The sequence below is a fragment of the Eptesicus fuscus genome, chromosome 4, assembly GCF_027574615.1.
Source record: "Eptesicus fuscus isolate TK198812 chromosome 4, DD_ASM_mEF_20220401, whole genome shotgun sequence".
NCBI classification, from domain to species: domain Eukaryota; kingdom Metazoa; phylum Chordata; class Mammalia; order Chiroptera; family Vespertilionidae; genus Eptesicus; species Eptesicus fuscus.
In genome coordinates this window covers 110050920-110066964 of record NC_072476.1, presented here as the reverse complement: position 1 = coordinate 110066964, position 16045 = coordinate 110050920, and the positions used below count along the sequence as shown (strand labels likewise).

General features: G+C 51.9%; 1 protein-coding gene across 2 annotated transcripts in view; it reads right to left on the bottom strand.

Annotated features, from left to right (window-relative positions):
• Window positions 1–16045, bottom strand: part of PARP8 (poly(ADP-ribose) polymerase family member 8) — a 132011-nt gene that overhangs the window by 6276 nt on the left and 109690 nt on the right. For both annotated transcript variants that reach the window (XM_054715341.1, XM_054715342.1), the window contains 9 exons: window positions 15628–15693; window positions 11659–11726; window positions 9689–9737; window positions 8307–8419; window positions 8018–8090; window positions 6881–6950; window positions 4062–4135; window positions 2315–2384; window positions 1406–1490 (listed from right to left, as the gene is read on the bottom strand). In XM_054715341.1, the coding sequence (XP_054571316.1) occupies window positions 1406–1490; window positions 2315–2384; window positions 4062–4135; window positions 6881–6950; window positions 8018–8090; window positions 8307–8419; window positions 9689–9737; window positions 11659–11726; window positions 15628–15693 (668 nt within the window). The remainder of the gene's footprint in view (window positions 1–1405; window positions 1491–2314; window positions 2385–4061; window positions 4136–6880; window positions 6951–8017; window positions 8091–8306; window positions 8420–9688; window positions 9738–11658; window positions 11727–15627; window positions 15694–16045) is intronic.

Genomic DNA, 16045 nt, shown 5'->3' with positions numbered 1-16045 from the left:
GCCCCGGAGACTGAGCCCTGTGACTCTGTCCACATGCTCCCTTGCCCTCTAGTTCCTAGGGTCTGACCACGGCACAGACACGGGCAGGAGGGGGAGTCCCTTAGTTCCAGCCCCATAGGGGCACCCTGGCTGCCTTCGTCCCTCCACCAAAGGCCACGGCCCCTGTCAAAGCTGCTGAGGCCTCTCGCGCCAGGGCCTGCTGCCCGCTTCCCGTCCTTGTCCCTGGACCTAGGGATGCATAACCGTCTGGTGACTCCCCTGGACGCACGGTGCCCCCGAACCCAGCACCTGAAGGAATCCGCTTGCAGGTGACAGACATGGTCTCACGTCTCAGGACCTGGCTCCTACGGGAAGCCGGGCTGACAACGTATGTTCCGCTGAGTCCCTGAGGCGCTGCACTGTACCTCCCGACAAAGCTCGAGGGGCCTGTGGCCGCTGTCACCCGCTAAGGACTGTGGCCTGGCACACACCGTCTGATCAGAAGCGGGCGCTTCCATAGTTCTCACTCCGCCTCGCCATCAACGAGGACATCTACCGACAGGTTATGTCTCGGGATGTGTAATCGATGAGTAACAGGCGTCACATGCACGTGGGCTCATAGCTACGTAACATGTGAAACTGTACCGTAAGAGACCCATCTCATGTCGCCTGCAGGAAAGCAGCGGCTCATGCCACCGGGTGCCAGCCTGCCGATGGGCGCGGAAGGCGTGCCACGCACCGGGCTGCGCTCCTGACGCTCTCGGTGCACCATTCTGACCGGCTTCTGAGGAGCAAGCCCGTGTCCCTTCCCAGCTTCCTTCTCAACGGCCACAGACACGTACACCAGGCATGCTCTACCGTCCCGAGTCCTCTCTGGACCTGGACGGACGGGGGACGAGGAGAATGCGAGGGGGGGTGACAGTCAGCAGCTCAACCTCGCTCACTGTCTATTCGGGGTGAAAAAGAACGCCTCTGTATGTCAGCACTGCCCTTAGGAAAAACAGCACCACCATGCCCCACGTGGCAACTGTATTCCATGGAAGGTAAGCCAGCTTTTCATAGTTTCCGTTCCACCTTCTAATATTTGTCAATATATAAAAATAAAGAATGCATATGTCCGTATATGTGCCTGTCTATATCTACACATGGCATCTGTGTATATGTATATATAGCCACATATACATACACACATGTATATACGCATACACATACATAAACACAGATAGATGGTTCAAAAGATGATATTTTTCTTCAATTCTCCCAAGTTAATAGCATTTAATATCAGTTTTCTTGCAGCTTATTAAAATAAAACGAAAATACGAAGTTGATAGAAATGACGTGTGTTACACACTGGCAGCGGGAGCAGTCACTGGGGCCTCCCTCACCCATGGAGGACAGTGACACAGGTGTGAGCCATGACACTTACACGAAGAAGAACCGGGTGCAGACATGCTCTGTGTTCGGGACGACCCATATCTCCCCATGTCTGTGCAGGTCCGGCGAGGTGATCACTGTGGGCAGAAAGTCCCATTAAACAAGGATTTAATTGAAGGTACCACATCCCGCCCCTTAGAAACCTAAACGCAAAAGTACATGCACAATTAACACCTGAAAGACAGTTCACATCATCAGTGACCGAGACATGTAAACAAGAGCTCCGAGATGCCATTCAACACCATGGCGTGACACAGGTGGGACGTGGCCGGGGCGCCTTCTGCAGGGCGCAGGTCCGGGCCGCCTCGGCTGTGCAGGCAGCGGCCAGGGTCCCAGAGAACCAGCACGGGGCCCAAACCCACAAAACGGCTCTCGGCGGCGACCAAAGCTCCCAGCACAAGGGTGAATTCTCACCCAACGTCAGATTTTCAATCAAGAACAGGGAAAAGTATATGAGCTTGCACACTGCCTGCAGTCACTCTTCTGTCCCAAGTTCAGAGCAGAAAGACAAGTTCAGTACAGGAACGGGAAGGCCCAGCGGATTAGCTTCTCCGTGCTCGGTCCATCTTTACCACGTTTCATAATATCACGCATTCAAAGGCAACTAAAGGAGACGGGGCACCCTCACAGGAGATGGGCAGTACTGGACCAGGAGGCTGTAACCGCCATTCTGAGGCCTGCCGGGAGTAAAACAGCCCCGTCCGGATTCTGGCCAGCCCTGCTCCTTAGCTTTGACCTTTCCGACCTCTATGGTAGCCGTGTTCCCTCTGTGCCCTTAGAGACGGCCCTGAGGAATAATGCTTTCGCTGCTCAGTTACGAGCATTCTGTTAATGCACTCCAATTCCTAAATACAGATACGACAGAGTGAATGCTATGAGGCTTGCAAGGACTACAACTTACCTTCACATAAGGCTATGCATTTTAGGTTACGGCTTTGCAGGAATTGGGATTGCTGTCCTTTTTTCTGTGCCTAAATTCCAAAAGAATTTAAAAATTAGAGTGAAAATGGGGCAGTCACTAAACTTGGTCATACTTAAAAAACCAGAGTCACTAAGGAAGCTCCCACATTTTTTAAAAGGCCTCTCTAGACTAGCAGCAATGTCCTAGAACGCTTCCGAATGGCAGGTATACTTGCTATATCATTTAATATTGTACATAATCATTGTTAAAGCACTCTCCAAGTAAGTGAACAAAAAAATGCTAAATTACACTTCAATAGCCTCACAGCAGAGAATTCAAACTTATTTCTACTGGAAGCTGGAATCTCTACTCCCTGGGAATAAAATTAAAGTAGCATGAGCCCCTCAAACATTAAACTCGGTTTTTCCCAGTCACCTAACTATGCAGAACCCATGTTTATGGCATCTCTCAGCCACAGGGGTGTCAGATTTGCCTCGTGTGGAAAATTGGGGGTTTGTTTTTAGATATTACATTAGCTATACTCTTTTTTTAAAAAAATTTAGAATCACATCATTCATCAGATGGATTTCAATTTGTCCAGAATGCTTGTTTTCTTTGAAACAAGGGTTTTGGCCTGAATGGCATGGCTCAGTGGTTGAGTGTCAACCTATGAACCGAAAGGTCATGGGTTCAATTCCTAGTCAGGGCACATGCTCAGATTGAGGGCTTGATCCCCAGTGGGGGTGTACAGGAGGCAGCCAGTCAATGATTCTTTCTTGTCATTGATGTTTCTATCTCCCTCTCCCTTTCTCTCTGAAATCAATCTATATATATAAAAGCCTAAGTGACTGGCCAGTAGCTATGATGCTCAATGACCACCAGGGGGCAGATGCTCAATGCACAGGCATGGAAACATGGAACAGACTGATGAATCTGAGAGGGAAAGGGGGGAGGGGGGGCGGGCAGGAAGAGATTAACCAAAGATCTTATATGCATACTAGAGGCCTGGTGCATGGATTCGTGCACCCATGGGGTCCCTCGGCCTGACCTGCAGGGACTGGGCCAAAACCAGCTTCCTGACATCCCCCGAGGGGTCCCGGATTGCGAGAGGGTGCAGGCCAGGCTGAGGGACCCCATCGGTGCATGAATCCATGCACCAGGCCTCTAGTAAAATTCTATTTTAAATAAAAGAAACAAGGGCTCTGTGTTTGCTCTCCTCTCTGCCTAGACGTTTCCTCCCACAGCCGAAAGCACATGCACGCCCCCTCCCCCTTCTCCCCCCACCCACAGACCTTTAGTCAAATAGACCTCCGCGCATCCCCCCGACCACAGCTAGCCATTCATCCTGGCTCCATCTCCCACACCATCACATTCGACAGCCCCTCCCCCGACTTTTCTCTGCAGTATTTACCATCTGCAGGCTGTCCACCTCAATGTATAGCTAGCTTACTTCTCTCCGCTCAGCAGAGCAGAGGCTGTGTCTATTTTTAATCCTCATTGTAGCCTAATGCCTTGGAGAGCCTCCAGCATCGCTGGAGGAGCTCGATACACACTTGCTGAGTATTTATTGAATAAAGGCATTTTGGTTATTACATTTCAGGGTGAGTTTCATTCCCTTGTGAGTAATGACCACTTAAAAGTAATTCTGCAGACTTAGAGAGCCCAAGCATTTCTGGGAACCCTGCCGGCTAACGAGGGGGGGCGGGGTGTCCACTCATCGGGCACGGCCAGGCAGGGTGCTAGACACCTGTGATGCGTTGCTGCTTTTACTGCTGGATGCCGGCTCATCCTTGGCGGACACCTTCTGCTTCTTGTTCATCCCTGAAAACATCAGCAAGACAATCATTTAGGAGCAACCGTGTACCACACAGCTCAAAACACACTCCGTCTACACGGCAAAGTTCCGTCCACTGTAGCAAAGGTTTGGTTACGTGAGGCCACTGGCGGGGACAGCGGCCCATGGGAGGAGCCACCACTGTGTCCTAGGCACCCAGGGTGGGGGGTCAGGGGGTTCAGAGGTCCTGGTGGAGGTAGGAGGCAGACAGGTGCATGTTTTTCTTTGCATTGGAACAGGAACAGGAAATTCTCTTGCATACATTTGTGACAACAAGAAAAATTTTAAAATTTGGTTTTAAAGGCATTTAGACCGGTTCTTTCATTCTTACCATCTGGATAGTAGAAGGAGACGATAAGGGGCTGGAAATGTGAACAATATAAAAAATAGGTATAGCCCTGGCTGGTGTGGCTCAGTGTATAGAACATCGGGCTGGGGGACTGAAGGGTCCCGGGTTTGATTCCTGGTCAGGGCACATGCCCGGCTGGCGGGCTCGATCCCCAGGAGGGGGCGTGCAAGAGGCAGCTGATCAGTGGTTCTCTCCCATCATTGGTGTTTCTAGCTCTCTCTCCCTCTCCCTTCCTCTCTGAAATCAATAAGAAATATGTTTAAAAAGGAAAAGGCGACCCAAGGAAAAGATATATATATATTTATACTACATATGTCCCATTCCATGAAGAATTACTACTTCTCCTAATAAAGAAGAACTCTGTGAGTCCTTTTGTCGACGACACCCAAAGTCTCAGCTTGGACCGCTGACTGTGAAACACCTCGGACATCACAGAAGGGGACTCCCGTCTGTGGAGACGTGGGAGAGCTGCAGCTAGAGCTCATTTGAAACGTCATCCACCTCTCTACGCGAGGATGCGTGGTCGCGGGTGGTGGCTGCTGTTTCAGAAGCTTCGGGAGGAGGGCAAAGCCGTGGACCAACTCCCACCGGGGCGGCTGCAACCCTCCCCAGGAGACTGTCTGCTCTCTACCCAGCCCCACCCACCCACCCCCCCCAGCACCCCCACCGACGCCCAGCCCTCAAACCAGCGAGGAAGCCACTGCATCTCACCGTCGCGGTTCTTACATTTTTCCTGATCAAAGACACCAAGAATTTGCCGACAGCTCTGGACCCCCTACCCAGACAAAGGAGCATCCTCACAGATTTTACATCCATTTGTACCCCCCGGCCCTTTCTCCGGGCCCCTCCAAGGGGCCTACACACCAGTTTAAGAAGCAGAAAATCCACGTCTTAGATGATTTGCTGTGTTTTTCTTATCTATAATGAGGCTGTTTTTATGTAAAGTGGCCTCACATTAGTTTTGATTGTGTCCTGCTTTAATAAGATGGAGAGTCGGGTTTCTGCTGATTTTAATTATTTCCTCCTCCGTGGAACTAGGTCATTGTATTGCCCATGCTACCTTAGCCTTCCTAATATTACTTATTTTCATACCTATTTGGCACATTGTGCGTTCAAACTGCTGCAACAATATTTCTCAACCCAGGTGCGTCCCTGCCACGTGGCTTTGCCTCCGTGTCCTAATTCCCAACCCGGAGCGCAGAGGCCTGGGATGCTCTGACCAACAGCGCAGGGAGGAGGTGCGCCACCCGGCTGCGGAGGGCCCGCCCGGTGCTCCCAGGACACGTGCTCTGCCCAAGGTGAGCGCAAACCACTGAGCACAGCTGCTGCCACTGAAAAGGCAGGAGCCAGGGCGAGGGAATGAGACCAGAGGCCTGGCCCACGCTCACCTGGCGACCACACCCTCCACATACCCTTTCCCCCGCAGGGGATCTTACCATCCAGGCACCCAGGACGCACCCCTGGGGCTGGTTAATGTAATCACATAAACACACACACACACACACATGCACACACGCACACATGAACGCACACGAACACACATGAACGCACACAACACACACACATGCACATACACACGAACACAGAAGCAAAACCAACTATATGTGCAGGCATATGAACATAATACGGAAAACACATCGAACACAGGTTGTAGAACAGGAGGAGAAAATTTCCTTTGTTACTAATGACTTTATATTTAAACAGAACAAAACGTTGTTTTTGAAAATGACACGCGTCATTTAAAAATATTCCCCAAAAAAGAAAAAGAAGAAATTACCCCAAATGCCACCATGTGAGGGGAGTCGTTGCTAACCATCTGCTGGCCCTTCCTTCTGTATTTTGAATTCACCACACTCCTCACAGCACGAGCTTTCAATCGGTTCTAAGACAGTCCCCCCTCCCCCCAATTTCATCAAAATATTACCAACAAGTTGCCAACGAGTAGGAAGATTTTAAGGGCGTTTTTCTCTAACTCTACAATTTCCATACTGTTTAAAACTTCTCTACGGGATATGTAATAATCCAAAGAAGTTGGCATGCTATGGAATTATACTCAGGGATTGTGAAGTGATATGTATGACTACTTTTCAGTATTTAAATGTGGACAGAATACATATAGAAATGACTGATCCAAAATTAAAATTGATTTTGAAATTGACAAAACATACATAGCTTCTTGGACACGTAAGGGGATTCTTATGCATTCATCTTGAAATGTGCGCTTTGTTTTGCTTATGACATTGATATAAAAAAAAAAAAAAAGGCAATACAAATACGTCAAATCAGCTTCAGTCACCTGTTAGAAAATCACGCCTGGCATATACAACAATAAAGAAACACAAACCTGATCCGTGCTGAGGGCAGACGTGACATACAAGCTCACCTGAGTAACCAAATGATATGCTTGACATTGGACTTAGGTAGATCCCGCTGCCGTACATGGCGCCGTGGAGCTGCGGGGAGAGGGCGAGAGAAAGCGAGGGTGTCCCATGTCAATATTTCACAAAAGGGGGCCATCGATCTCGGGGGGCGCTGGCTGTGAGGAAGTGACAAAGCGCTTACTGCGAGGTCTAATGTGAAAACAGCAACACTGAGGTCCTTGTCCTTAACGTTCAAGGTCAGAGACACGTGGAAAGGGCCAGCCAGCCAGAGGAAACACCCCTTCCCACCGCAGCGGCAGAGGGCCGCTTCCTGCGAGCACGTCCTGGGCTTTTGTGCTGGAGGCTACAATTCTGAGCACGATCCGGGCTGACACAGTGAGGATCTGGATACGAACCCACTTGCTCGTGAACCCGAAGGGCCCACTCAGATGAGCACTGCACACGGGGCTCCCACGTTCAGCTTTCCAGTCGCCGAGTTTCACTCGCTGCAACGCTACCCTGGCCGGAGAGACGCCTCCGCACGAGGACATCCTCTCTCAGCGTCGGTACGTTCTCGGCCTTTGTACCCTCTTCGGTACGGACTGAATCTGTGAGCCTTACTGCAACTGGGTCATCTCAGCTGATCAGCGCGTGGGGCCCAGCGTGTGGGGTCCAGCGTGTGGGACCGGTGCTGGGGCGAGCCCCTCATTTCCTGAGCGCCCACATCCCCAGGCGGAAAGGGCCGTGGCCAGCGGGGTGCTGGGCTGCAGGCCTGTGCCATGTGCTGCCGCTCCGGTGCTGCCTGAGGCGGGCAGCAGGCCGAGGCCCCGTGGCGTCCACGCCAGCCCCGTTTCTTCCCTCGTTCACCCCGAAGCAGCGCTCAAAACACGTGTGTTCCACGGACAGAGGATGCACGGAGGCTCTTCCTGTGCGGGAGAGCTGTTTCCACCTACGTTCAAAGTGGTCTTTTCATGGGCGAGCCAACCTGTCCTGCTTCCGTTCCTCTGTGCGGACCACTTACGCCTCCTACAAATCCCATGGGCTTAAAAAATATCCAGATATTTTCTCTCTTTCCAAGTGAAACGTAAGCCCAGGGTTGCTCACCCAGCTCCAACCCTGAGGAATAAGGAGGGCGCGCTCGGGGAGGTTCAGAGACTCACCTGCAGCCTCGTGTTAGATGCCACGACCAGGCCGTTCCTCAGGATCGAGTGCCAGTTCTCAATGTGGGAGCCGCTGCAATGGGGGGCGGGGGGGCATAACCAGAAATCAATGATCTTTTAAAAACAATAAAAAACACAAGTCATGGCGCCTTCTGAAAGCAGTGAGTTCCCAGGCCGAGTGTCATGTAGCTGGCTGCTCAGCGTTCCGAGTTAGCGTAGCCGGCTCCGCACAGAGGCGCCCTCCCACCCAGGGCGGCAGGACCCCCCTCTACCCCCCACCAGCACTCACTGAAACGCGAAGGTGCTGCCGAAGAGCTTCTTGGCGGCTCTGAAGTTGGATTCTTTGGCTGGTGGGCTGCTGAGAAGCAGGAACTGGTGCGGCGTGTGCATGAACTTCAATTGCTGCCGGTGAAAAGGAGGACAAACGGGAACAGGCTCAATTCAACGTGTGATCGGGCTGCTGACAATTTCAAAGTTTACCGGTTTCAGAACTAGCTCGCTTCAAACCATCATGAATTTAGATTAATCACATTGACAAAACCATTCGTTAAGAAACACAAAAACCCAACCCCGTATAAATAATACGTCATGGAACTGCCGGTATGAAGGACAAGTCTTTAGGCCAGTGGTCGGCAAACTCATCAGTCCACAGAGCCAAATATCAACAGGACAACGATTGACATTTCTTTGGAGAGCCAAATTTTTTAAACTTAAACTTCTTCTAACGCCACTTCTTCAAAACAGACTCGCCCAGGCCGTGGTATTTTGTGGAAGAGCCACACTCAAGGGGCCAAAGAGCCGCATGTGGCTTGCGAGCCGCAGTTTGCCGACCACGGCTTTAAGCGAATAAAAAATGGATCGGAGACCAACATGTCACCTATATTTAGATCTGCCTTCCTAAATACATTCCTTCTTAAGAATTTTAGTATTGAATTCCCTAAGTGTAACTATTCAACTGGGGAAACAGTTTTGAGTTTGTTAGGCAAAAAAAAAATGTTAGTTCAAGAGGTTTAAATAGCAAAAATGACCATCATCATGCTGTGTTTGCATATGTTTATAAAATTGGAAATTGCCTACATTCCAGTATTGTTTCCTGCTTTGTTCAAAGCAAATGTAAAGCAGAACCTTCGGGATAAGTTGCCTGACCACACTGTCTAGTGGCCGCCTTGTACCAAGGAATCCTCTCACACAGGAGTGCAAGAGAGGGAGAGCGAGAGTCCGGGAACCGCTGCTCTCGGGGGACGATGGGAGCCGAAAGCGGAGTCTATTAGCTTGTTCGCTCTTTTGTAAGCGGACTGGGCAGATCAGAGAGGTACCCGGAGGCAGGATCTGCTCCGAGACAGAGAAGCAGGGCTGCGCCAGCGGGAGGCCGACAATAACAGACACATGGCCTCTTTCTGGCCAGGCCCTCGATGGCAGTCTCCCTCCCGCCTTTGGAATAACCATCTCACGCTGACTCTGCTCTGTTTAAAAGGCCAGGGCGTCAGCCTGCCCCGGAACGTGGCATCTGGGAAAAGCTGGAAGGTGGTGCAGATACGGCAGCTTCATCCCAAAGCCCTGGCCTTGACCTGAGTCTAGTTTAATTCCCTGGCGAGGCTGCCCCCCACCCACAGGGCCGTCCCCCCGCGTGCGCTCCTCCCGGGCCTGGGCACGTGTGAAAAGGCAACTCACCCTGTTGACTGGCAGTTTCACAATATGGGACCTGTTACTTGAGATCACCCTGCAATTAATTAAAACGATCCGTCAGTCAAAAACACTGGCCGAATATATTTAACGTCTTTATTCCTGAGTTGGCGAGGGATTGAAATGTACTTTTACTGTGACATAAAGTAAACTGAGTAATAATTTTATTTAATTGCACCATTTTGCTTTGCTTCCTGAAACAATTTAAAGAGCTTATATAACAAAATGGTATTTTAATCTGGGAAATAATACTTTAGTCATTTCTTCTATAAAGCTTAAGAAATAATTTTTAATAATCACAATCTCAAAAATTGACAAAATGAACACCCCTGAATATACTTTCAAATAACAATAATCTGAATATTACAAAGATCAGAAGTTGATCCATCCATCTGCTTCCTTTGCACCTCCCAACATTACCTAATTAAAAATGAGTTTTAATGAAGACCTTTTTTTTTAAGTACCTGAGAATCCCTTTAGGCTGACATATACAATGGTTTACATACAAACTGTTATTCAGCATTAGACGCTGAAGCTGAGAAAGTTAAATTCAGGTATCTGAAAGAATTGTTTCATGTACACAAAATAATAAGCAGGGGAAAAGGCAAAACATTTTGGTAATATTTTTTAACCTTGAAAGAAGATTGACAAGCTGTAGGAAAGGATCGCAAATAATCAGGCTGACTTCAGGGGGAAAAGAGATGAGGCAGCTGAGATCTGTATGCGAATATGACTAAAGCGAGAATTTTAAAAATGAAAACTATGCGTTATTTTACTGAACTCAGGATTTTAAAATACATTTTTATTGATTTCAGAGAGGAAGGCAGAGAGAGAGAGAGAGAGAGAGAGAGAGAGAGAGAGAGAGAGAGAGAGAAATCAATGAGGAGAGAGAATCATGGATTGGCTGCCTCCTGCACGCTCCCTACGGCGGATGGAGCCTGCAACCCGGGCATGTGCCCTGACTGGGAATCGAACCCTGGACCTCCTGGTTCATGGGTGGATGCTCAATCACTGAGCCACACCGGCCAGGCTGAACTCAGGATTTTAATAACAGATCATAAAACATTCAAAGAAGGGAGATTTCTAAACCTAATCTTTGTCCCCGTCTTATCAGACTAAGTCAATGTGTCCTGTAAAATTCTGGCTAAGGGAAAGTGAAGCAATCAGAACCCCGGGGTATCCAGGGTCCTTTGCCTCCTCCCATTTTCCCATATTCTGTGAAAACTTTCTGGCCGGAGCACGGAGTAAACACTAGTCGCACCCACCTCTCGGAGTCTACGTTTGCATTACTGCCTGGCAGCTGTGGGGAACGCCGCAGCCTGAGTTTCCCGAGATCGCGAACAGACACGTAGCACATACACCCTTCCCCGGAGGGTGAATAGATACTATGGTTCTCATTGTAGAAATGAGAAGCCCGCGGGCAATGATCTGAATGGCTTTGTGTAAGGTGGGTTGTCCACCCGCCTCCCCTCGTAGCCTGGCCTCCTTCCAGGGGCCCTGACCAGGCTCCTCCCCTGCTGCCCTCAAAGAAGGGGCTCGTCACAGGTGCACGGTCCTTGTAGGGGAGCACATTGTACCCGCACACATTCAGACACGTGGTCCCCAGTGAGGGAGCTCTATCCCTTAGTCCCCAGTTAGCTAGAAAGTTAAATAAACCGAAAACCGTCCCAGCACGTCATCCAGTTCACTGCATTTTTTTACACTGCAGACAGTCTGCTGTCAACCTGGCTGTGCGTGCACTCGGCCCCGACGGCCCGCTCCTCCCTCCGTGATGTGTGTGGTCTAACGACAGCGAGTCGGGGAGACTCGTGGGGGCAGCCACAGCCTCAGAGGCCTGCGGAACGGAGCCCTGCAGGTTCTGTAACACAGGCTTCCCCGCCCTCCCCCAACCCCCCCACCCCCAGCCCTGAGCAGGTGGAGAAAGGGCGGTTTTCAGGAAGAGAATGAAAATGTGATACCATTGCAGCAGCGGGTGCGCGAGGGGGTCCTGCTTGTCCATCTGCTTCTTGATCTCCAGATACGGGGCCTGAAAAAGTCATTGCATTTCTTGAGCGTCCTTCATCACTCCCTTTCCTTTCCTTTGCGCAAAAGGAAACTCAGGTTGAACAGGCAGGCATGCTTCCATCCAGCGACGCTTGGAAGGTTGCGGGTGACATGGCAACAGCAACCATCACCCGAGCCACTCCCCTCCCCCCGCACTTACCCGCACATCCTGCTGAGACCTGAGCCTGGCTTCCCTGCACCCGGCCAGGTCCCTAAGGGTGACCCCAGGCCCTGCTGAGCCTTCGCTCAAGGACACCCAAGGCTGCCACTCCACAAACGCCGTGTTGTACCACCCCACCCGGCCTAACTCTGCAGTCATTCTCCGCTTACCCTTCCTAAATCCCCTAGCCCCGTAGTCCTCTCTCTAGTTCCCCATAACCCTGGTCCCGGCCTGTCCTCTGTTAAAGTGTCAGCCCTCTGTCCCCTGGAGGTGAGCTGGCTCCTACCGCAGGCCTCCAGTGACATCTGTCCTGCTCCTTGAAGTCCCTCCCGGGCCGGTTCTCTGGGACAGTGACAGTTTTTTGCTAACATGGAAGCAGAACTTGCCAATAGCCACGACTCTAGCTCAGATGTGAAGTAGCGACTTAGGTGTAGATCTTTGCATGAAAAAAAAAAAAAAGCAAAATTTACCTAAGAAGAGCCCTTCTCTTAGGAGCGTTTAACGGCATTTACCTGTCCCAGAACGAAGGGCGATCTGTCTGTGACACTGCAGGTCTACACAGAGGACAGTCCATGCTAGGAAACAGGCCAGGGTAACAGGATGTTTATGTGGAGAGGTTTGAAGACTGTGACCACGAAACCTGACAGTACCCCGATGAGGTGCCCGCCGAGCGAGGGCGCAGTTATGTTCACCGTCTCGACGGTGCAGAAGTGGAGGCATCAGACGATGGAGCGACTGCCCAAGGTCACGGCCACATCACTGATGAGCAAGTTCTGCAAAGCGGGCCCCGGACTGGACCTCCTGGGCTGACTCAGCTGTCTCCACTGCCTCCACTGACACAGAATAAAGGATGCCGCTCCTGCCAGAGCTGCCCCACAGCTGACCCACAGCTGACCCACAGCTGACCCAGAGCTGACCCACAGCTGACCCACAGCTGACCCACATCTGACCCACAGCTGACCCACAGCTGACCCACCGCTGACCTACAGCTGACCCACAGCTGACCCACAGCTGACCTACAGCTGACCTACAGCTGACCCACAGCTGACCCACAGCTGACCCACAGCTGACCCACAGCTGACCCACAGCTGACCCACAGCTGACCCACAGCTGACCTACAGCTGACCCACCGCTGACCCACCGCTGACCCACAGCTGACCCACAGCTGACCCACAGCTGCCCCACAGCTGCCCCACAGCTGCCCCACAGCTGACCCACAGCTGACCCACAGCTGACCCACAGCTGACCTACAGCTGACCCACAGCTGACCCACAGCTGACCCACAGCTGACCCACAGCTGACCCACAGCTGACCCACAGCTGACCCACAGCTGACCCACAGCTGACCCACAGCTGACCCACAGCTGACCCACAGCTGACCCACAGCTGACCCACAGCTGACCCACAGCTGACCTACAGCTGACCCACAGCTGACCCAGAGCTGACCTACAGCTGACCCACAGCTGACCTACAGCTGACCCACAGCTGACCCACAGCTGACCCACAGCTGACCCACAGCTGACCCACAGCTGACCTACAGCTGACCTACAGCTGACCCACAGCTGCCCCACAGCTGACCCACAGCTGACCCACAGCTGACCCACAGCTGACCCACAGCTGACCCACAGCTGACCCACAGCTGACCCACAGCTGACCCACAGATGACCCACAGCTGACCCACAGCTGCCCCACAGCTGACCCACAGCTGACCCACAGCTGACCCACAGCTGACCCACAGCTGACCCACAGCTGACCAACAGCTGACCCACAGCTGACCCACCGCTGACCCACAGCTGACCCAGAGCTGACCCACAGCTGACCTACAGCTGACCCACAGCTGACCCACAGCTGACCCACAGCTGACCCACAGCTGACCCACAGCTGACCCAGAGCTGACCTACAGCTGACCTACAGCTGACCTACAGCTGACCCACAGCTGACCCAGAGCTGACCTACAGCTGACCTACAGCTGACCTACAGCTGACCCACAGCTGACCCACAGCTGACCTACAGCTGACCTACAGATGACCCACAGCTGACCCACAGCTGACCCACAGCTGACCCACAGCTGACCTACAGCTGACCCACAGCTGACCCACAGCTGACCTACAGCTGACCCAGAGCTGACCTACAGCTGACCTACAGCTGACCCAGAGCTGACCCACATCTAACCCACAGCTGACCCACAGCTGACCTACAGCTGACCCACAGCTGACCCACAGCTGACCCACAGCTGACCCACAGCTGACCCAGAGCTGACCCACAGCTGACCCACAGCTGACCCACAGCTGACCCACAGCTGACCCACAGCTGACCCAGAGCCAGGGGCGCGGGTATTTTTATATCCAGAATGACCTGGGTCCGGGGTGGAGTATAAATATCCCGCACAGAGTCCCTGGTGACCGGAACTGCTACTTAGCTTTGGGTGGCATACTGCAGTCGGCCCTTTCCCCGGGGTGGAAATGCATCCTATTTAATTTTCCTTGTACAGATATACTTGTCAGAAAAGAGTCCACATAATACAGGAAGGCGGGGCACGGAGGAGCAGCTGCCGGGTGCCGGATGAGCAGGTGGCGCGCCGTGGGAGTTCAAGGCTCTTGTTTGCCGACGCCCGGCATGGGCTGTTGGTGAATGGACGGAGGCATGTTTGCTGCATGAATAAATAACTCTCCAGAGAATCCATAATCCAAGTTGCATTTTGAAGCACGTGTTCAGAGAGTACAGGCGATGGCGGGGGGGGGGGGGGGGGCGGAGTGGAGCAGAGCCCGTCTCCTCCCAGCCCTGGACTCCCTCCTGGAGAGAGGAAGTGGCCCAGGTAGCAATGCTCATCAGCCCACGGGCGTCTCTGGGTGTGCCGGCCGTGAACCTGAACCCATCACGTGTGTGGCTGGCCATCTGAGGTGATTCCTCTCTGTTTAAAATGCCGGGTTTGAAACCTCCCTCCCAGTCTTGGTCCGGGGACCGGGCGCACAGGCAGGCATGCACTTTCCCCAGCGCCGGACCGCACACAGCCCGTGACACGTCAGCCTCTCACCCCGAACCCCGGGCCTTGCTCACCAACCTTCCCACCAAAGCCTCTCTCCTGAAGGCCCAAATCAGGGCTCAGACCCGCGGGGGTCTGCTGTCTCCCAGAGCTGTTTGGAGATTCCGTATCATGTCTAAAATACTTACGTGCAATTTAAATTTGGTATAATATTTGTTGTTAACATCGACATGATGTTTTGAAATTATTCCCACCAATTAAAATTGACCGTCTAGGGCAGTGGTCGGCAAACTGCGGCTCGCGAGCCACATGCGGCTCTTTGGTCCCTTGAGTGTGGCTCTCCCACAAAATACCACGTGCGGCCGCGCACGTACAGTGCGATTGAAACTTCGTGGCCCATGCGCAGAAGTCGGTTTTCGGCTCTCAAAAGGAATTTCAATCGCTGTACTGTTGATATTTGGCTCTGTGGACTAATGAGTTTGCCGACCACTGGTCTAGGGAGAGGGTGCCAGACTTAACCCCTGAGATCCCGCCACGCCTCCACGCACTCCAACAGAGGCAGCACGCAACGCACCCGTGTGATTTAACTAAAACACCACTTTAATGCTTTTAAGATTTTAGTTATATTCCCATGTAACGGGAAAGTCTGCGTTGCACTGCGTGGCCGGCAAGCTCAGACTTTTCAAATAAGATTTCACTCCCGCAGAGCGGAACTGCCCACGCCCACGGGTGACACACTTACCTGTGTCATTTCTCTGATAGACGTTATGCTGTCCAGTGCTTTCATCACTCGATCATAATTCTTCTTCTGTGGGAAGGGGAAAAAAAAAACGGTATTTTTGCAAGTCTGCACGTTACTGGAGAAACATACGATTTCTGAACATGAATTCTCCATAATGACCGTGTTGTGCGCGTAAAGGGAAGACTAAGAAGGTGGCCCGAGGACGCAGGGTTTATAACCGAGTCGAGAGGGAAGGAAAGAAGAAAGCAACGCCAGGCCCCATGAAGCACATGAAACCGTGCCCAGCCCACAGGGGAGAAACTGTAAACACGAAAAAGATACCGGGTTCCTGATTCTGCCTTTCAACTCTAAAAATTAAGGCCCGATGAATACATTAAGCATAGAATCCTTCTAGAATACAAAAACCCACTTGGAGTTT